The sequence below is a fragment of the Canis lupus genome, chromosome 3, assembly GCF_011100685.1.
Source record: "Canis lupus familiaris isolate Mischka breed German Shepherd chromosome 3, alternate assembly UU_Cfam_GSD_1.0, whole genome shotgun sequence".
NCBI classification, from domain to species: domain Eukaryota; kingdom Metazoa; phylum Chordata; class Mammalia; order Carnivora; family Canidae; genus Canis; species Canis lupus.
Window position 1 is genome coordinate 59,015,797 of NC_049224.1, and position 22,347 is coordinate 59,038,143.

The following is a 22,347-nucleotide window of genomic DNA, read 5'->3' on the forward strand; positions in this document are numbered from 1 at the left end:
GAGGACCCCACACAGCAGGACAGGCTCTTCTGGGCTCAGTCTGTGGCTGGATGTCCCACCAGTCTGAGCACCAACAGCCTCATTGGCTAATCAGATCCTACAGTGGTCCTGGTGCTGGAGCAGGTGGGGACCAAACATGACCCAAGCCTCACCTTAGCTAACCAAGCACTAACTCGTAGGAGCTGGGGCACAGGGGGGCCCGGGGAACATGGAAGAGGATGGAGTGGTGGGCTGGCAGCTATTCCCCAGCCAGTCTGGAAGGTCTTAAACATCTGACAACCTGCCTAGCTGTCCCCATGGAAACCAGCTGAGTAGCTGCTCCACCTGCTGGCCCCTGAGCCCCTAGACCTGAAACAGGGAAGCAAGAAGCAAGAGAGCTGATCACATGTCCTTAGAGGCTCACAAACATGCCCTGCCGGCCGGCACCGCCCCCCGATCCCAAAGTCCCTCATCCTACTTCCCAGGTAGGTCTGTCCCAGCCCTGTATTCCCCCCTATTTGGGACACCAGATCTCTCTTCTGTCGCAGGTAGATGCCAGTTCCTGCCACTAGGGGTCAGAACAAAAGATGAGTTACAAAGACAAAACGTGGTCTCTTAACACCCCAACTCTGCACCCCAGGCCTGCCCTGGAGGTCTCTGGCCAGCCTCCATCGAAACCCCCAGGGCTGGCCCTGCTCACTTCACCCCTGCACCGTGCAGAGCATCTGGCATGCCTTGCAGGGTAGGTGGTGGCTTGGGATCAAAATCACAGAGCAGCGTCCGCACTGAACACCACGGAGCCATGGGCTTGTCTCCTGCCAGCTTCAAGGAGCAAGACACCGCAAAGGTCAAAGGCTGAGAGGATGCTCTAATCAATAGCTGAGAACAGAAACACCAAACGGCCCTCTGTAACCCGAGCTCTGGCTGTATGCGGGCATTTCTGATGGCTTTTTGAGCACAAAAGGACTGGTGCTGCACACAGTTAATGGGAAGAGATACTGACAGGTGTGAAAAAATTATATCTAAAAGTCCTTTTTATTTTTCAAAAATTCCTGTGAAATTTCTGATACCAGTATTTTTTTTTTTTTTTGTCAAAGGGTTGCAGAATGTCCTCTTCCATGTCAATTCCCGTTCCCCCCTCCCTGCTACCACAGGCAAGCCGCACGTCCCCCAGGGCGTCAATAACAGATAAGGGAGTCTCCCCTCTAATTGATGGAATCACGAAGGACAGTTCACAGTAATTATTGCTGCCAAGAGTTTAAAGAAATGCATCCCAGAGCCCCTGTCATTGTGACAGGCTCAATCCCCCACCCCATTCTCCCCGATTACGTTCAGGTTGTAGGGTTCCAAATCCCCAGAAATGTCCTATTTCCTTTTAATGATTTTGCTAATTAAGGCTCTGTGGCCCCGGTTGGTTCCCTGAAAACCACCTCCTCTTGTCTGGGTGTCCATGGCATCGCTGCTGGCATACAGTGGGGAAGGGTGAGAAGCCCTTCACACTCCCCAAAATGAGGTGAAGGGGTCCTAGGGAGCCGAGCTCTGAAGCACCTGTGCACCCCAGGAATGGGAAGGTGAAGCCAGAGGTTGGGTGCGGGCCTTCCTCTCCAGCCTCGTCCGCAGTTGAGCGAGCGTTCCTCTGTGGCTTAAAGCTCTCTATGGCTTCCACTGCCTACAGGATCAAGATTCGGGTTCCTACAGGTAGGACGACAAGCTCCTTCCTAACCAGGCCTTCATCGGCTGCTTCTCCAGCCACCCTCCAACTGCCTCTCAACAGGGCCCCAAGGGCCTCGAAGAAGGCGAGGCCAAGCAAGGCCCCCAGGGCAATACACTGAACAATTCATTCTCAGGGTCCCCTTAAATGAATGCCTCTTCCAACACCCTGTGCTGCCATACCCAGCATCAGAGCAGAGCAAGCTCTGTGTGCCCTCTGGCAAGCCCCTTAGCCTGAGCACAATGTGCCTCACCTGGACAGCAAGCACGATGGGATCTCCAGAGGGAATCACCGGAAGCACCCAGCTCAATGAAGGGCGGGTCAGTAAAAACGTGTAGCTATTTTTAGAGTAATTTTTTCTCATTTTCTCTCCCTGAAATTTCCTTTCCCATTTTTACTCCTTGTCTTTCTTACCAACTCCTATACATCCTTCAGAACCCTAATTCAAATGCCCTGTTCTACATGCATCTCATCCAGATTCTCTCCAAAGAAAATACTCAGCCTTGCTGCCTGCACAGCCTGAGCCTGGGGTACTCTCCTGGATGGCATCCGCAGGGATATGTGGTCACAGTCATGGGACTGTGAGCTGTTCAGGCAGGGCTCCTTCCTCTGTCCTTGGTCATCTGAGCATCCTTGCCCAGGCTGGAGCCTTACTCAGAGCCCAGCCCTACTCACAGGGTGGAAAGAACCTTCAGTGCTGCCTGTCAATGCCACCTCTTCTTGACATTTCTTCCCCAACCTAATATGATCCCACTGAAGTTTCTAGGCTTCACTCACCCACTGAAGCCTGTATCTGCTAGAAGTGGCTTCTGAGTGCCTGCAGCTCTTGCTCTGTGTCCCTCTGGGTGGCACCTGCTCCATCCCACTCCTGTCTCTGGTCATGGGTGGGTAGGAGAGGGTGAAACGGAACCAGGAGAGTTGATCAGATGGGGACAGGATGAAGGAGGGATCAGACTTAGAGCTAGACCTGCACTGACTTGAGCCACACGTTCAGCCTCAACTGTGCAGGCCAGTGAGGCCTTGGAGAGAAACAGACAGATGCACAGAGGAGGGGCTCTGGGGGGACACAGGAAGATGCGGGCCTGAAGGAGCAGATGGGGTCCTGCCGGGTTGTTGCTCATGCTGCCTTGGCATCGAGCCCCTCCTCCGCCCTGAATGATGAGCACAAGTCCAGGCTGGCCCCCCATCAGGCTCCAGGAGCCCAGGCTAGCCTTGCTGGGCACAGGAGGAAGAGTGGATTATGGGTCACAGGGCACCCCCCTCCCCTGACGGACACCTCATTGCAGCCACTGCTGGGGGAGAGGCCACCTGCATGACAGCCTCCCGGCCCCTGACCCCTGCAACCCCTGGCCACTAGGAAGGTAGAGGGGGTTCCAAGTGGGGAGGAACAGGGAGTCGTTACAAGGTGGTGGGTATAATGAATGTTAGCTGATGAAGAGCTGTCAATTGTCCCCTGCTCAGCACCGTTTGATGGACCTCAATGGACAAAATGAAACCCGATCCTCACTGTGGCCCTGGCCCTGCATGATCTGTCGCCACCTCTCAGCCAGCATCCATCAGCCTGCTCCTTCCCCAGTGCTGCAGCCAGGCCCCTCCCACCCGCTGGACTCCCCCCCAGCCCCGCCTCTTCCCAGGCTACTCCCACCTGCTGGGCCCTCAGCCCCGCCTCCTGCCCCCCCTTCCCAGGCTCCTCGCATGTCCTAGGGGCCCTCAGCCCTGCCTTCTGCCCTCACCTCTTCCCAGGCTCCTCCCACCTGCTTGCGGGGGGGGGGGGGGGGGGGGGGGGGGGGGACTCAGCCCCGCCTTCTGCCCCCTTCCTTCCCAGGCTCACTTGCTCTCTTTCATCCTTTGAGGTGTGCCAAGAAGCCTCTTTGGACCATAGTAATCGCAATCGAGAGCCAACTGCAGCAGGAGACATCCTCAGAAACGTCCCCCGCTCGATGCTCCTGTTTACTTGGCATTTGCCTACCTCTCCACTCAGCTCTGTAAGGGCAGGAGCCTGCTCTGGGCACAGAGCCTGACGTCACCCCACCCTCTCCATTCCGGTGGCCTGGAGGGCCAGCAGGCTGGACTTTGCAGGGGGCGGATGCAGGACCTGACTGCCTCCCCTCCTCCACCGTGTCCCCCCGACTTGCGCATCAGGGAAGGGTCCCTATGGCTCCTGTCCTTTCAGAGTAAACCCAAAGAGCTGGCATGGTCTGTAAGACCTCTGCCTGGAGACCCCTCTCTAACCACACACCTCTCTGCCCTCACTTCCCATCTCTGCCTGCTTTACTCCTGCCTTTGCACTGGGTGTTCCCTCTGTTGGAGACCTTTGCCCTGGCTCTGCCTCCAGATATCTGGAGCCTTCCTGGCAGAGGTGGCTGGGTCTGGTCTTCCTACCCCAGATTTGTGATCAGGAGTGAGTCCTGGAAGTCGGCCCCACCTGGCCCCTTTCAACGATCCTTGCTCATCCACAATCCTCATGAGAGTTCTTAGTTCTCAGGCTGTGAATCTTAGTGAAGATTAAGTGAGAAATGTACAAGTTCATAGGCGTGGGACCATCAGAGCCTCTATCCTAGCTCCACCTAGCTGTGTGATCTTGGGAAAACACCTTAACCTCTCTGTGCTGCAGATGTGGGAAACAGCAGCAGCCCCTAAAGATGTCCACTTTCTAATCTCTGGAACGAGACATATGTTACCCCACGTGGCAAAAGACTCTGCAGATGTGGGTAAGTAAAGGATCTTGAGCTACAGAGATTATCCTGGATTCTCCAGGCAGCCCCACTGTAACCACAAAGGTCCCTATGAGAAAAGTAGGAAGGTCAGAGGCAGAAGAAGGAGACGGGACGATGGAGCAGAGGTTGGAATGCCACACTCGAGATGACGGAAGGGCCGTGAGCTGAGGGATACAGCAGCCTCTAGAAGCCAGGATGCCTTTGCGGCTGTTGCAAATCAGAACACAAATGGTTGTTGTTGAAGCTGAGTTTTTAAACAGACCCAAAGATGAGATCTTTTCCTTGATACCTCGCTTCTGTCCACTGATCCAGTTGCTGCCCAAACTAAGGAGTGGCTGGTAGTGGCACTCAGAGATTCATGGTCAAGACAACATCCTCCCAACAGGTGAAACAGGGACTTGCCCTTCACTGGATGAAGGGTGTCCTGGATCACGAGTGGATGTTGATTCTGGCACAGGACAGTTAAGGAAATCGAGGCACAGAGAGAGGTGCGGTGGCTTCCCTGGGCCCTCTGTCAGGGGCAGAGCTGGGCTGCTCGGGCCACTCCACTGCCCAGCCTGCATCCTCACATCTTCCTCCATAGCAGTGGAAATTCGAGTCTTTTGTCTGCTAGTCATTATGACAGGGTAACCATGGAAACACCATCCATGATGCCTCAAAATAGACAGTTATTTCTGCTTTTGACAGCACAGAGCCTGTGCTGTGCCGGGGCATGGAGTCCCTCGAACAGGGGATCACGTTGGTCGCTTCCCCCTGTGGGATTCCTGTGATGCGCTGGCCCGGAGCTCGGGCAGCAACAGCCCAGCTGACGTTTGTTGAGCGCTTGCGAAACACGGGGTGCTGTTCTGAGTTTATGTCTCGGATCCTCCTCCGATCATCTGATCTGGGGAAAGCAAACACTCCGTCTGCTCACTACTGAAGGCAGGTGACGCAAGAACCAGAAAACAAGCCGCAAAGCACGCTTGGCGCCAAAAAAGACTGTGGATGATCCCTTGACTGGCATTAAAGGGAAAGTTTCTTGCAAGATACTGAGTTTGAGAACGAAAAAAAAGAAGTCTAGAAAAATTGAAAATACAGAATCTGTTCCAATAGCAAACCTGCATAATCCAATCATCGAAACAGATCTACACATGAGTTTCACTAAGACTTCAAGGAGCAAATGCTAAAATAACTTTTAGGCAAAGAAAGAGTGTGGCCCACCTAGCTTGTTTTATAAGAGTTGAATAATCCTAATAAAACTGGACAAAGAGTGAAAAAAAGACAGTTGAAGATTGTAATCTTCTTTATAATCATTTACATCACTTGTAAATGTTTATACAAAATGCAGAATTTTTGCATTTATGGAAAAATGTCTCTGCAAGAGCCCTGACCCCAGGGCTGCCTGGGCACAGCGTGAGGTCATGGTGGTCGGAAGCTACAGAGACCACTCCCTCTTCATGCCTTGGCCCTACAAACGCCTTCTGGAATCTCAACGTGATCTAGGAAGAGGCAACTCCAGTTACTATGTTCACGGCCACTCCGGGAGAGGAGGCCAGAAACACAAATGGAGTTGAGTCATCCAACATGAAGGTCTAATTCTTGCACTCTTGAGGTTGTGAGTGATTCACCTGCAGCGCATACACCCCAGGGTGTGTGACAGCTACATGCCCGAAATCCATGTGCCTGTGCTCTGGAAGCCTGCAAGTGACGGCTGCCCTGGTAGGTGGCCACTCACTCAGACCCCCGGGGAACCAGATGACAGAAGCCAAGGGGGACTCTGACTTCCCCTCCAGCACTTGAGAAACATCATTCAAAGAGTGCAGGGTGCACGGAGCTCTCTACTCCCCAGATCCTAGCCTTCCTGCACACGCACGTGTTTCCTGATTCAGAGTTAAAATCCAAGCTAAAATGCAAATACACAGACAGCTTAGATAGAGAAGGATACTGTATGACTTTCTAGAGCCCGCCATGCAGGGACCATTGCTTGGCATGTTTCTTGCCCCTGTTTCCTGTTGCCACTATTGGGCGAAAATAGTTTTTGCCTGGCTTTCTTACCCCCACAAAATACTTTAACATAACCTTTTCCTCGTGTCATTAAAAATCTTCTGACTCAATATTCTAAATGACCAGACAACCTTCCAGGATACAGATGGCACCGTCATTCACTTGTCGTTTGCTCTGTTGGATGTTTAGAGTGTTTCTGAATTCAGCCCCTATAAAAAAGGCTGGACCATGAAGTCTCATCCTCCTTCCTTCCTATGGGGCTCACATGGGCTCAGGCTGGCCCAGGAGCAGAGCCCAGGCTCTCCTCTCTTCACCTTGTTCTGTGCCAGTCTGACCCAGAGCTGCACACGGACAAGTCTCCATCCTGAGCCACAGGCTGCGGGCACAAGGTGGTCTGGGATGGGGGTGCAGAATAACAGCCCCAGAGCGGTCTGTACCCTAATTCACAGCACCTGGCAATATATTACGTTTTGTGGCAAAGGGGAAATTAAGATTGCCTATGAGCTCAATCATCCAGGTGGGCCCACTGTCATCACCAGAGTCCTTAAAAGTGGAAGGGGAGCAGGAGAGGCAGGGTCAGTGTGATGCAGCATGAGAAAAGCCAGCACTGGCTACGCAGTTGGAGGGAGGGCTGCAGCTGGAGGGAGGGCCAAGAGCCAGGCACTGCAGGCGGCCCCAGAGGCTGGAGATAGGGATGCATGGATTCCACCCCCTGTCCCCGGAGCCTCAGAAGGAACCAGCCCTGCTGACACCTTGATTTTTGTCGGATAAGACTCATGTCAGACTTCTGAACTGCAGAACTATAAGAGAAAAAAAATCTGTGTTGTTTTAAGCTACCAAGTTTGTGGTCATCTGTTTAGGCAGCTCTGGGACCCCAATGCAGCCCTGGGCTGCTCTTAGGGGGCTGGGCACTGTCCACACTCACATCCTGGGCTTCCTGTCCATCCACACACACTGGAAACTTCATACGTTTATCTCCAGCCAGGACCCTGTCCCGATAGCCCTCCCTGGAGCCCAACACAATCCCACACGTACCGTGTCCAGAACAGGCCTGTTGGTCCCATCTCCGCTCCTGGCTGCCCTGCGCCCAGCATGTCTGCTGTCTGGCCCCTGGACAGGACCCCACCTCCACCCACCACACAAACCAAACCTCCGATGGAGTCATCATGGTCCACACACCACTTGGCAAAGCCTGCTAGCTCAGACTTCAAAGAACACCCAGGATGGGACCTGTCTCCCCACCTTTGCTATCCCACCCAGGGTCCACTGTTTATTCCCAATGAACCCTGGCAGGGGCTCCTCCCACCCCTGCTTCCACGTTGACCTCTGCAGTTTCTTTTTTTCAAACACGTGTCTTGTGACATCCTGCCCTGCCCTCAACCTTCTGCTGGTTTCTCTTCTCATTTAGAATAACACCAATCCTTCCCCTGACCTGCAGAGTGCTGGCCACTCAGCCCTCTCAGCGCTGGAGAGAAGGCTGTTCCTGGGGCTGAGCATGTGCACGAGGGCTCTGTCTGGGCTCCCCTGGAGAGGTTTGGGGCTCATGGACGGGTGAAAGCTGCTTGAGCAGGTGCAAACCCAGAAAGGACACTGTGCCCAGTGAGGAAGCCCCGGACACTGGAGCATGGACGTGCCCAGGGAAGAACAGTGTGGTGAGAGGTAGGGGGACGGAGCTTGCCAAGGAGGGGGAGGGGCTGGCAGCTGCTGAGAGTCCTGAGCCTGAGTCCCTGTGCACCGGCTGAGAGCCACCCTCTTGGACTGTCCAGGGAAACTTCGTTCCTGAGGCGAAGAGAGTGACCCAGTCCCTCCCAACAGACCTCTGATAAACCCGCCTCCGCCAGCCTACTGGTCACTCATTCGTTTGTTCACTCAACAAGTACTTATTTCCAGACGCTGTTGTAGGCACTGGGGTGCATACAGAGATGAACAGCAGTCCCCGCCCCCCTGACTGGGTCCTGTCTGTCCCTGTACCCCTGCTACCATGGCAAGGTTACCTAGGAAGGACACTGTGGCCTGACTTCCCCTGATCCTCTGCCTTTGGGGGCCTCTGGGGATGCCAGCACCAAGCAGCCCAGCCTGGTGGTGAGAGCACCAGCTGGGACATCCCAGAGGCTTCAGGTCCTGCCTCACCACTTTTCACTCTGGGTGATCTTGGACCCATCCCTGGAACCTAAGTTTCCTGTTCTGTTCAGGACTCCGTCAGAACTCAAGTGAGGGTGAGAGGATGTGGCTGAGAGTTGTCTGGGCACCCAGCTCAGCGCATCCAGTGAGTGAGAGCTGTTGTGTGGTCGTGACAGTCGTCCTCTGGCATTCCCTGGACCTTGCTCAGCCCGGATCCCCACAGCACCCCTATGGCATCCCCTCAGCGGGTCCTGTAGTGGGTTCCAGCACCAGGAACTGACCTCGTGGAGCTCACAGGCTGCTGGGGGAGACTCCCCAGCCCACAGAAAGTTCTACAGGGTGTGGCCAGTCCATGAGAGGGAATCTCTGGGGACTCTGGGGGCAAAGAAGGGGCCTGAACCAATGTGGGGGTCAGGGAAGGCTTCCTGGAGGAGTTGACCACTGAGTATGGTCCCTCCTAAGCTTCTGGCTCCCAGCCTACTCCCTGACCCTTGTTTTAGCTGCCTGCTCCCTAGAAGCTGGGCAGCTCCTCTCGGGGAACCCGGGGGGCAGTGGGCGGCAAGACCAGGATCCCCCCAGCCCCAGACAGTGCAAAACACACCTATGCTACTCCCACCCGCCCCGGGGTCACAGCACCAGGATGGCTGCTGCCCTGCCACCCCAACTTTGTACTGGGTCCTGGATGGTGTCGACACTTACGTTTGGAGTGCTTGTCACACAGGGCGGCTGCACGCATGTCGCAGAGACGCAGAGAGCCCTTGCTGCTGCTGTAGACAAAGAGGTTGCAGTGGTGGGGGTGGAACTCAGATGCTGTGATCACCTCTGTGAGGTCTTCCATGTTGGCCGGCTTGATGTCCACGATGTCTGGCGCTGTCAAGGAAAGGGCAGAGAAGGGAGGGCACCCTCGCCGCACTGCCTTCCCATCCACCCTGCATCTGTGCTGCGTCTCTATTCCTGAGATTCTTGGACAAAGCCCCAGACAGTATCTGTGCTGCAGACCTGCATGCCCAACCCCCCACTGGCTGCCCCTGCTGGGTGCCGTCTACTGTCCCCATCAGCCTGGACCCGCAGCCTCCCATCTGACCTGTGCTTTCTCCCAGCTGGCTCCCACCAGGTGCCCAGCCTCCCCTCCAGCCCCCTCACCAGGGGCCAAGCAGAAGGCAAGGAGGGTTTGAGTACCTAGTATGTGCTGGGCTCCTGGTAAACAATTTCGGTTCTCCCCATCACTCAGTGAATTGTGCCTGGAGCTGAGCGTATGGGCACCCCCACCCCCGGAACCCACTCCCCTTCTGTCCACAGCATCGAGATTCTCCCTGGCAGAAAAAGTTCTCTGCCTGTCTGGGTTCTCCGCTCTCATCTGTGCCTTCCCCTCCACTCGCAATCACCATGAGTGATGAGCACGTGGCCTCGGAGGTGCCAACAGAGGGGCTCCAGGCTTGAGACGTGGGGAATGCTGGGAGCAGCTCTGTCCTCTGCTGGGCTGGGTGGTGTGCAGAGGAGGGGTGCATACTTGCTGCTGTGACAAGGGAGACCTGGAGTCCACGGGTGGGGTAGATAGCCCCAAAGATAGACTGGGGGGAAAGACCTGGCAAGGCCATTTGAATCCTGAATCAGGATTCATCAGAAGCCATGGCCCTTGGGTGATTAAGCGTGGAAGCCAATAAATCCACTTTCTGTTTAGGATCAAGTATTTTGTCGCCTGCAAAGAAAGTATCCCTGACAGATGCTCTAGAGCCCAGAGAGGGTAAGCAACTTGTCCAGGATGGCTCAGCAGTGAGTAGTAAGTCTGGGCCCCATCCATTGCTTGTTGCCTACAGCAGTGAACCGGAACCCCCTGGTGTAGCCTTCAGAGCCTGGCATCGCCCCTCTTCCTCTCCAGCTTCAGATCTGACTAGTCACTGGGCCCTAAAGTCACTTTCCTCTCTGACAGCAACATCCTCGTCTCTGGTCTCCCCAGCCCTGTGTGGGGCTTTTGCCCTCTCCTCCCTATGAATGTGCGTGTGGGCCCAGGAGTCCAAGGTTCAAATCCCAGCTCTGCCACCTTTTGCCTGTGCAGTCGAGGGGCTCTTCATGCCTCTGGTTCCTCACCTATAAAATAGGCCAACAGTTCTAACACAGTCTTGCTGTGAAAATCAGAAGAGGCAAAGCCCCTCGCTCACTGCTTGGCACATTACAGAGCTCAGTGAGTATCAGGGACATAAGTATTTTTTATCATGCGGAAAATTCTGATTGAAAGTCAGACTCACCGGCCATCAGCCCTCCCTCCCCCTCCCACCGCAGCCTCATTAAGAGGCATTTTCTGACTTTTGTGAACATGAGAGTTTATAAAACATCATAAAAGATGGATCTAAGTGACCAGAGGCAGCAAGGAGGGTCTGTGCACTCACACTCAAATACTGCTGCTGGAAGCACCTCACTATGTAACCAGAAAATTAGAATCACATAAAAATAGAGAGAGGAGGAAGAAGGAACCTGGGCTGGTTTCCCAGGAAACTGCGGTTTTCTGGTATGATAAGAAGCAGAGATTAAATCATGAAAAATGAGACAGAACAGTAGGAGAGAAAAAGCCAACACTTCTGTGCCAATTCCCTCCCCATCCTCCGGGGGCTAAGCGCCTGCAGACACCTGCTTGGGAACAGCTTCAGTTTCTCCCCCAACTTATTTTTTTTTCTCCCCCAACTTAAAGTGGTGTCCAGGGAAAATGTGCGGCCATTTACGAAATGTCATGCACATTAGCACAGCACCTGTTTGATGCTCTGCACCAGAGGGACTGAATTCTCTTTGCAGAACGCAGGCCACAAAGGTCCAGTGAAGCCTGGGGGACACAGAAGCGCCCAGGCCTCAGGGGACGCAGGCTGGCTTGCAGTCGACATGTGTTTACGCTGTGTCATAGGGCTATGACTTCCCCGGGAGCAGGATGCAGTGGGATAAGGTGGAAACGCCCTGCCAACCACTGCAGCTTCCCTTCGGGGGCAGGGGGATTTGTCCACGGGCCCCCGTGGGACTCAGGGCAGCCACTCCCTTATTGCTCTTCCTGATGAATGGAAGGTGGAAGTGACAGGTACCATGTGTCACTCCCAGGCTGTAGTGGTGAGAGCCAGCACGTGGTGTGCAGTGACATGTTCCCCTCTGCTCTGAGACCCTCACCTTGGGTGGCCTGCTCTATGAAATACCCCTGGGCTGTTTCAAGCCTCTGAGATTTTCCAATCGTCTGTTTCTTCTGCACATAACCTACCCTCTCGACCCACTTGGTGTCCAAAGCCTCTTCACAGGCCTGCCTTCACATCCCACAGGATGTTCTAGAACACACCTCAATGGAGAAGGATCAGAGGGGTGACGTCTGAACTCCAATGGCGCTGCTTCCACAAAGACCAAAACTTTTACGTACCCGACGACAACGACAACTGTTCTGTTTACGACCGTTGTTCATTGTGAGTCATAGGCCATGTGCTCAGTCACCGGCCACCCACATTTACTTAGTGTCTGGCTCGTGGGAACGGAGGCTGGTGTTCATGAAAATCTTTTCACAAAGATAGGAAGACCGGGACACTTTGCACACTGGTGCCCATAGAGGGAGCACAGTGTGGGGGCTCAGAAGCCTCCTCTCCAGGGCCCCACCTGCCACTCTGAGACTCATGAGGGGCCCATGGCCAAGCCTTTTTGCTCAATTCCAGAGTGCATGCCTCCTGTGACCCCATGATGCTTAACCAATCCTGGCAGCCTCATGACAACATTTGTTACAAATATGTACGAGGCATGACGGCTTTTAGAAGTACAAGGTAGTCAATTATGTCTGCAGCCTTCTGCATCAAACAGGCCAGAACCAGGTGACACAAAGCTGGCTAAGGATGATGCACATGGATGGAGGGTCCTGTGTGTGGGCTCAGGAGACACAGCGTCCCCTGCCAGGGTCCCGCTGACAGCCCAGGACCCAGAGTTCTTAGCGCTCAAGCAACACTCAGGAAATCTCTTGCTGTTTCAAACAAAGGACTCTGGCTCCAGTGGGTGCTGGAGAGATGAATGGGAAATATTTCTATGTGATCCCAGTGGAGGAAGACAAAACCACAGTCATGGCCAACAGGCCAGGGCCCCTGTAGAGCAAGGGCTCCTGAGGCTCAGCAGGCAGTCTCACGCCTCTGAATCCCAGGGCAGGGCCCAGAGCCGTGCCCACATCTCCCGGGACAGCACAGCATCCTTCAGCGCACGGGCACCAGACCTGACTCCAGGGCAGCCTCTCCAAGACCTCGGGCTCCGCTCACCACAGGACCTGCCCTGCACCTGCTCCCCAGCTCCCTGCAGGTGCAGGTGGGTATTGAGTAGGGCCGTTCCTGTCGAGTTCCCTTCATCACATCACAGAGCCGGGCTGGAAGACAGACTCCTGACAAGGGAGGTAGGTGTGGATGAAGACTCCACGGCATGATAATTACATTATATAGATACTGCAGACCCTCCTCCTGGACTCACACTGAGTAGCCTTGTGCACGTGGGCCATGGGACATTTGGTCCAACTGTGACCATATGTGGCGGCTTTGGCTTTGGCGGGACCTGTGCTGGGTCAGAAGCTGGAGGCCTTGGGCTAAGTGTGTGGTCTTCATGCTCTCTGGACTGCTCAGTGCCACGCGCAAATGTTATTCCTGTTCCTAAAGCCTGTTTCTCCCATTTGCAAAATGAGGGGTTGGGCATGATCCTGGAGAACCTTTTCATTTGAAGCATTGACCCCCAGGTGGCCTCTCCCCCATTTCATGGTCAGTGGCATAGAACCCACTCATACATGGTGCTTGATGAGGTTCATGGCAGACTGGACTCCCTGGAGACTGAGCATAATTAGACTCATCTATAAGCACCCCCCTGCTCCCCACCCCAGCAAAGCTACGTGAATTATTCATGTTCTGTTTTCTTTTTCTTCTTTTTTTTAATTTTTATTTATTTATGATAGTCACACACAGAGAGAGAGAGAGAGGCAGAGACACAGGCAGAGAGAAGCAGGCTCCATGCACCGGGAGCCCGACGTGGGATTCGATCCCAGGTCTCCAGGATCGCGCCCTGGGCCAAAGGCAGGCGCCAAACCGCTGTGCCACCCAGGGATCCCTCATGTTCTGTTTTCAATCTAATTGCGCTCTACCTGTCTGATGGGCTTCTGTTTAACCTCCAGTCACACCTTGACAACTAAGTTTGCAGACTAGGGAGGTGGAGAGAGGAGTAGGTTGTGTAGGGAGGAGGATGATGATGATGACAACTCCCCTGGCGCCACAGCTCCTGACTGAGCACGAGGGATTTTTTCCAGAACGGTAGGTTAAATGGTAGCCCCTTAATACCTATCCATATCCTAACCCCAGAAACTGTGAATGTGGCCTCATTGAGAAAAAGAATCTTTGTAGAATATACTGAAGCATCTTTAAGAGGAGGCCATCCTGGATTTCTGGAGTGGGCCCTAAACCAGTGACAGGTGCCTTCTAAGAGACCCCCACAGAGGCCATGTGACCACAGAGGCAGGCTGGAGTCAGGTGGCTGCCAGGAAGGCCTGAGGCCACCAAGAGCTGGGAGAGGCAAGACAGAGCCTCCTGGGTAGCCTCCAGAGGGAGCACAGCCCTGCCAGCATCTGGACTGCAAACTTCTGGCCTGCAGAACTGGAGGAAATTTCTGTTGTAAAGCCACACAGTTTGCAGACATTTGTTCTGGCATCCACGGGAAACTCAGACACCAGGCTGCTTCTGGGAGCTGGGCAGCAGTGGCGTGGCCATCGTACTAGTAGCCCAGTGCTCGCTGGTTGACTGCCCACCTTCCCAGTCTGTCAGGGTCACTGCTGCAGCACCCAGCATACAGCAGGGGCTTCTTAGGATAGCTGCTGAGGTCAGTGAGCCAATCAGCCTGTCCTCATGGGTCCCTGTGACCCGGGCCAGGCCGGGGCAGCGCAGGAAGAGTCACACCCATCTCAAGGGTAAGAAGCCCTTAAAGTGGAGATGAACCTGGGCTCAGGGAGACGCCAAGCCAGGGGAGCAGGGTGGGGGCCCTTTAGCAGGGGGCTGTCACTGACAAGGGCCATTTAAAAAGCCATCACCCTGCAGCACACAGGAAGCCTTGCTGCAGCCACATGAGTGCTCAAGAGCGCTACTCATCGGGTTTCTGCAAGGTTCTTGGGAAGGTCGGATTCCCCACAGTGCCTTCCTTAGGTCCCCACTGCACTCTGCTCATAGACCTGCTAGCACTGAGCTTTTCAGGCTGCAAATACTATCTGTCCTGTCTGCTTCACTCATCTGAGTGCGGGCAAAATTGTGTTGCCATTTATACACCTAACTCCAGCCCAGCACCTGGCACCTATATGCACCTGATATGCCCTGTGGGATGGCCACGATCACCCTGCTTCACATCTGTGTCTTGTTCCAACCTCTCCACCTGCAAGTAACATGCACCCCATCCTGTGGATGGGGACGTGGAGGCTCAGCAAGGAAAAGCCGTTCCTTGGGACTTGGCAGAGGGTCCCAGCCCAGGACTGGCTAAGCTGGATTCTAGAGCTAGCAATATACCCGCTATGACAGGGGCAAAGCAGAGCAGGGGTGGGAAGTGCAAACCCCAGCCCCTGACAGCCTGAGTGGGCGGAGAGGCGTGCTGCTCCCTGGAGCACTAGCCTCAGGGGAGGTCTCTGGCTCCTCCCGGCTCCTCTCCTGCCTCCTGTCATACAATAAATCCCTTTACCTTCAGTGTGAACGGGTGCTCTAGATCCAGGGCAGGTAGAGGTCTATAAAAGGCTAGAGAATAAACATTTTAGGCTTAGCAGGCTCTAAGCTCTCATCTCCACTTACCAACTCTGGTGCTCTATTGCAAAACAGGCACAGACAACATGTAGGTGAATGGGAGCAGCTGAATGAACATAAAATACCAAGAGGGGGGTTCGGGCCCTAGGGCTGTACTTGGATGGCCCCAGGCCTAGAAGAAGGACTGCAATCTTGCTTTTGTCACAGCAGTCTCCCTCCTTGATCCCACACAGGACCAGGGTATAAAGCAGCCCCCCTGGCCTGACCCCACCCCCTGCCACCAGCATGAGGCCATCCTCCGGTGCCCCCTGTACCCTGTGAGCTCCAGGCCTTCCCTGGGGGAGTCCGCAAAGCTCAGAAACAGGCATTCATCCCATCCTGGAGCAAAGTCTGTGGCTCTTGCTGTCAAGGACACTGGAATGTACTCCAGGCGGGCCTTCTGCAGAGTCATCAGGTTTGCAGAGATTTTTATAGAAACTCCTTCATCTCCTGCTGCCAAAGGCATGGCCTGATGGCCTGAAGCCAGCCAAGGTCACATCGGCATGGAGCACCGATGTCAGCCCTCAATCCCTGGGCTGCAAGCCCATGAGGCCCCACCCGGAGAGCCCCTGAAATGTCGGGGAGAAGGTCACAGGACCTCCAGTGGTCCCATTCTTCTGAGGTTTCCCTCTGAGCCTCATCTCCCCTACTCGAACAGGGGGTGGGCACAGGTACACAGGGCCATCTCTCATCCTTGGCCAAATTTCCCCTGGCCATGAAACAAGTTAGGCACACGAAATGAATAAATATCATTGGTTTGTTTGGGAAGGAGTTCAAGTGAGAAGTGGGTATGGAAACCATCCCAGAAACATCAAAGAGGTACACAAATATTAACTAACATCACAACAGGCTCTAGCGGCAGCACCACAACAGATGATGCTATAAAGATGCAGCAACTAACTGAGGTTGAAGACACAGTCAAACCTTCAGAGAGCTGTGGAGGGCAGCCCTGGACCCCGCATCTATGGGCCAGGCACCTCGCATCCCTGTGGGAAGGACTACCTACGCTCCACGTCCATGGGTGCTCCACAGGGCTGGCAAGTGACGTGCCAGGGACCACATGCAGAGCCCAGCAGAGCAAGGATAGAGTTCTGGCTTCCTAACTCCCAGCCACTGCTCCTCCCTGTACTCCCTCTGTTCTGGAGTGAGAGCATCTCCACACAATATATACAAACCCCCAGGCAATGCTTCTGGGGCACCCTGGACTGGCTTGTGACCCTGCAAGAAGGGTACTAATAGCGTGGTGGGGAGAGTTCAATGATGAGAAGGATGCAGCCTTGGGCTCCATTGATTGAACTGAGCAAAGCGTGGTTTATCTAGATGTCTCGGCTGGAACACGCTCTCAGGATGGGGGAGGCGGTTACCATGGTGACCGAGCAGCCACCACATTAGAATGGAGGCAGCTCCGCCAAGGACCACGCCAGAGAAGCCTTCCCACAGGCTCTCCAGAGACACTGGGTGCAAGTACCCCGGAAGGCCTCCAGCACACGGAGATAGTCCTGTTGAGGCACAGCCGGCAAAGCTGCCTTTTTTTTCAGCAGATTTTCTCCAAAAGATGACCTGGTTACAAAGATGAGCTAGAAGTACTCTGGCCAAACCCTATCGGATCCTGTAAAGAGGTTCCTGGCAACCTTTGCCTCTGTATGAATTTGCTAGGGGTTGCCACAACAAATGCCATAGATGGGCGGTTTAAACAAAAAGTTATTCTCTCCTAGTCCTGGAGGCTGGAAATTCAAGATCAGGGTGTCAGAAGGTTGATGTCTTTGAGGCTTCTCTCCTGAGTGTGTAGATGGCTGTCTTCTCCCCGTGTCCTGACATGATCTTCCCCATTATGGGTCCTAACCTCCTCCTCTTGTAAGGTGGATTAGGACCCATCCTGATATTTGTTTCACCTTAATCACCTCTTTAAAGACCAAATACCATCACATTTGAGGTCCCAGGGTTAGGATCTCAACATATATATTTTGGTGGGATGCAACTCAGCCCATGACAGCCTCTTTCCCTTCTCTGCTCAGAGCCTTACTAACTATGATGGTACCATCCTGCTCGGGGAGGATGCAGTCCTGCTCAGAGAGAAGAGTCAGATTGCTGGGACTATGTGGGGCCATGAAGAGGGGCGATCCCGTGTAACTGCTCACCACACAAGCCCATGGAAGCTCTTGTGGGTCTTCTCCATGCAGTGAGCCAGTCTACCCATCTCTAGCACAGCCAGCTTATGCGATTCCCAAATACTGAGCCAGAGAAGAGAGTACTCAGTTCTGAGTCACAAAGACCGAGGCTTGAGTGTCTAGCCCCATCACAAATAGCTGTGAGACCTCCAGAAAACTTCTCAACCTCCCTGCACTTTGCTTTTCTCATCTATAGAATGGACTGATAAAATCTGTTTGCAGGCCTATGATGAGGATTTAATGAGATGACATAAGTCAAAGGCCCTCACAATGAAAATAAATAAAATGACTTAGACATTTATTTTTTTTAAGTCCCTAGAACACAGTTAGTACTTTTAGCAAGAATTAAAGTTCATTAAATCAGAAGCAGAGTCTTTCTCTTCCTCTGGAAAAACAGGAAATTAAGCGGATTGCCAAAGGAACAGTGTATTCCCCCCGCCTGAAAAAAAAAAAAACAAACAAACCAGGACTTGAGGGTTTATGCTGAATTGTATGCTTTGGCTCCTAAGATCTGGGAGAGAAACCCCAGACAGGACGGAGCAGGACGCACAACCAGGTGGCTATCTTCTCATGGTCACTGAGAAAGGGCAAACCAGAGCCCATCCTGACCTCCCCATAACCAGGCCTTCCGGCCCAGCAGTGAAGCCAAGAGGCCCACGATGATCATCCGGGAGAAACACACAGGGTACATGGGATGGGATTTTTGGGGAGGCCCTGAGCTGGTCTGGAGAGTCAGGGAGGCAGGGGTATTAAGCTGAGGACTTACAAGAGTAGGAGTTATCCAGCCAGCTGGAACCCGATGGGGAGAGGGTGGGAGATGAGGCTCTGGAGTGGGGGCTGGGGTGGGTGGTTAATCTGGAGCATGTCACAGAAATGCCACAGAGGCCTGTCAGGAGGGATGAGAAGCACAGGAGAGTCATGCATTCCCACCACTAGAGGACACAGCAGCCACCCCCCCCACTCCTCCCCCCTCCCCGTGCACCTGGCCGCCTGTGTCACCTGTCACCTCTGTCACCAAACAATCCCCACTCTGGCCTGAAGTGGGGCAAAAAGCACCTGCTCTCCCTTAGGATCTAAAAGTAGAGCCAGGAAATATCACTGCCCAATGGGGCTGGACGAGCTTCTCAGAGCTTCTCAGGGCTCATCTCCATGCCACCCACAAAACAGAGAGAATGACAGGACCCCATGACAAGCTGATGTAAGGGCTTGAGGCGCTCCTGCCTGCAGACTGGAGGTGAAATAACAGTGGCTGCTGCGGGGCTTGCCGCTCTCACCACTGAGAGGCAGTGCAGCATGACAGTGAAGCGTGTGGGTTCTGCACCCAGAGGGCCTGAGTCTGAATCCTAGGCCCTGGCACTTCCCAGCTGGGTAACTCTGGATAATTACTTGCTCTTCCTGTGGCTTAGTTTCCTCGTCTACAAAAGAGGGATGTTAATAATGCCTACTCCACTGTGTTGTCAGGAGGATTAAAGAGAATTAGTATGTGCAACGTGCTTAGAGCTCTGTTTGGCACCGAGTAAGTGCTCACGAAGGGGTGACGGGGTGTGTGAGGTGGTCGGGAGGGGGACCCACAACACCAGCTGCCAGCAGAGTCAGCACCAAGGACAGCTGCACCAGCACTTGGGCCCCATTGGAAGCCCGGCCTTGTTGAGCCCGGAAAGCAGCTGTGTGCAGGCAAACAGCTTAACCACAGGCTTTCTGGTGGAAACCAATTTGGGGGATTCAGATTCGGGGCATTTCTGAGCAGATGTTCTTGTTCCTTCTCTGTAGAGTGGTACTACAGGAGAATGGAAAAAGGCAGCCTGTAGGGTGCCTGACAGTGGGTCAGGGCCCGTGTGGGTTGTGTCTATAGCTCATCAGGCCCTGCGCTCATTGGCTACTCCACCCTCTAGCCCCCAGCACAGGAGACACACCTGCACTGAACTGACGAGGAAAGCAAGGCTGGGGAAGGCTAAGTGACCAGCAGGGTCACCTGTGAGTGAGCAATGGAGGCAGGCTGGACGCCAGGCTCCAGGATTTTTGGCCCTCACAGAGCCTGGCACATGGAGGGGCCTCAGCCAGTCCCTTCCTTTGTTTCCTGCAAGGGGAACATGCCTAGCCTGCAGGTGGCCATGTGCAGACTGGGGTTTGGAGCCTCTGCCCCTACTGCCGCAACATCCCGCCTAGCTTCAGGACCTGCTCTCTAAAATGGCAATTAGAAACTTGCTCCAGACCGAGGCTTGGTGCAATGCCAGCTTCCACCATGAGAAATCGCTCAGGGGGGGAGAAAAATCAATTGAACCATCTTCGCAATTCTCCAAGTGCTAAAAATAAAGCAGAGGCCCATCAGCTGAGACCCTCTGTGCAATCTGTTACCTTTAAGAGGCATCGAGCTCCAGAAAAATCACTCAGAGCCGCCTAACTGTCTCAAATGTTGGTTAAAGGACGTGAGAGGTTGTTTAAACAGATGTGGACACAGCGCCAGGGAAGAAAGGGGGCTTCAACAATCAGAGACGACGCAGGGGTTTTATGAGAGCCAGCCTCAAAGATCTGGGGAGCTGCTGTTTAAGGAGGGAAACACGGGCCACCTGCTGGGCCCTGATTACTGCCAGGTCTCTAACGTGCATGATTTCTTTATTCCTTACAAATATCCTTAGGACAAGGTAATAGGCCCATTTTACACTGGGGGAAATTGGTGGCCCCGGAGGTTACACAATGAATCTAAGCACAGGTCCACTAGACCCCAGATTACTGCTCTTTAGGGGCTAGGGTCTCTGGGTCCCCCGGAACCCAGATTTATAAGGAGGTGTCTACATCCTAAGACTACATGGGGACTGGAATCCCTCCATCCAAAGTCACCATGTGTAGCTACTCCTAAGCACCTACTATGTGCTGGGCCCTGCATTATGTATGGGGATACAGAGAGGGCTCAGACTGGGTGCACCAAATCTCAAGGTTTTCACCAGAAAACGGGGCAGGCATCATACTAAGAGATGAGGAAAGTCCAGTGTGACCAGGGAGTGAGGGGCTCTGACAGCCTAGGAGGCAAACAGAGTGGACAGAGTCGAGATGACTGGGTGAAGGGGGCTGTGAGTGACACTTATGGGCAAATGGGAGCCAGCCAGGCTATGAGAAGGAGAAAGAGCGATCCAGGGAAGGAAGAGCAGAAGGCAGAGCGCCCCCACCTCTCAACCCCCCAAAACATGAAGAGAAACCCAACAGCCCAGAGGTGTGAGGAAGCCTGATGCACAAGAGTCACCAAGAGCTTTAAGCCAGGGCCCCACAAGGTCAGACCAGAGTTCTGCTGAGACGTGTGGGATTCAGGCAATGGGCCAGGCAGGAATGGTCTGGCTCCAGCAGGGCCTCTGGCAGGGATGGAGACGAAGGCATGATTCCAGAGCCAACTAGGGGGAGAAAAGAAAGGGCTTGGCACCTCTTCCCATCTAGCGGGTGAGGGGGAGGAAGGAGGCGCTGCACCATGTGTGTGCCCGGCACACAGAGAGGCTCCGTGAGCACCAGGCTCCCCTGCCTCTCCTCTCAGAGCAGCCAATTCTCAAATTAGCAGCAGAAAGGTCCTCTAAGCTTTCTTACTATCTATTCTCATTGGTCAAAACAACGCCCACCTTTTCTTCTTTATTACAAAGATTTTCCTTTCTCTTAAAACCTTTGCTGGAGATCAATTCTCCAGCCTAGGTGGAAATCGTTGCTATTTCGACATGAGGAGGTGGTGCTGCTGCAGAGAACTTCTGGTGGCTTGGAGATGGAACAGCAGCATTATGGCAAATCAAGACACCAGAAGGCATGAGTCAAAGGGAGGGTAAGCCCCAGGCCCAGACGCCCCCCCCCCCCAACCACGGGCTTGCACAAAAAGGGTCTCCCAATGCAGAGCCACTCTCCAGCTTGGCAGGCCTTGCCGGCCTCCTCCCATTTTGGAAATGAAACGCCTTGTTTAGTTACTCAGCTGCACAGGACCATCATCACGGCCACAGCCCATGGTCCTGAGGCCTTCCCTGTCAGGAGGCTGGCCTCTGCAGGGCAGGTGCTGGTCTCTGTGCTGGGGTGGGAGGGGTGACTCTTGTCACTCTGGTGGCCAAGCAGCAGCAGGCCCTGGGGAGCTCCCTGGGCCTGCTCTCCAAGGAGCAGGGAACCATGCAACATAGTTCCCTGATGAATTGGTCTCAGCAGGGGAGGTTTCCACAACCACCACGCACCCCTGGGGACTCCTCTCCGCCCCTTCCATCAGCCTACTGGGTACTCCCCTTCCACGGGCAGGAGCTGCCTGGAGCCCAGCTTGGCAACCATCAGTGTTCTGCAGTACCCACACTCCTCCACCTCAAGGGCCAGGTTGTCTTTACATTGTGATCAACTACCAACTCACTCGCACAAAATGAAGACGCAGCACACATGTTTTAACACGGAGTTAGGAGGCAGGACAGCAGAGAAGACTCTGGGTTCCCAGGAGGTCCTCCCCCCTCCAATGACTGATGTTCCTCTCTCGTCACTAGCCATCTCCTCCTCCTAGATTCAGGCACTGTCAGCTTCCTGTCTGCTTATTTACTTGGCAAAACCCCCCATCCTGGCTCATACTCCACCTAACCCACACCTGCAGCCACAGAGATAAACAGGGCTGGGAAAAATGCACACCACTGCGCTCCGTGGCCTCACTGCACTTGTCAGCTGCTTGCATGCTGGGTATGTTATTTGTTTACTATATTAATGGTTTATTGTCTGCTGGCTCCAGGAGGGCAGGGCTCTTTATCTATCTAATTCAAAGTCAGGCACAGAGCCCGGTACACAGAAGGTGCTCAATAAATACAGCGGTGAATGGCATGCTCTCCAGCATATGGACAGGGCACAACCTGCAGTGGATCAACCCTCTTTTCTTATTCAGGCCTAGC

General features: G+C 54.0%; 1 protein-coding gene across 3 annotated transcripts in view; it reads right to left on the reverse strand.

Annotated features, from left to right (window-relative positions):
• Positions 1-22,347, reverse strand: part of PPP2R2C (protein phosphatase 2 regulatory subunit Bgamma) — a 133,573-nt gene that overhangs the window by 16,644 nt on the left and 94,582 nt on the right. For all 3 annotated transcript variants that reach the window (XM_038533058.1, XM_038533059.1, XM_038533057.1), the window contains exon 6: positions 9,211-9,375. In XM_038533058.1, the coding sequence (XP_038388986.1) occupies positions 9,211-9,375 (165 nt within the window). The remainder of the gene's footprint in view (positions 1-9,210; positions 9,376-22,347) is intronic.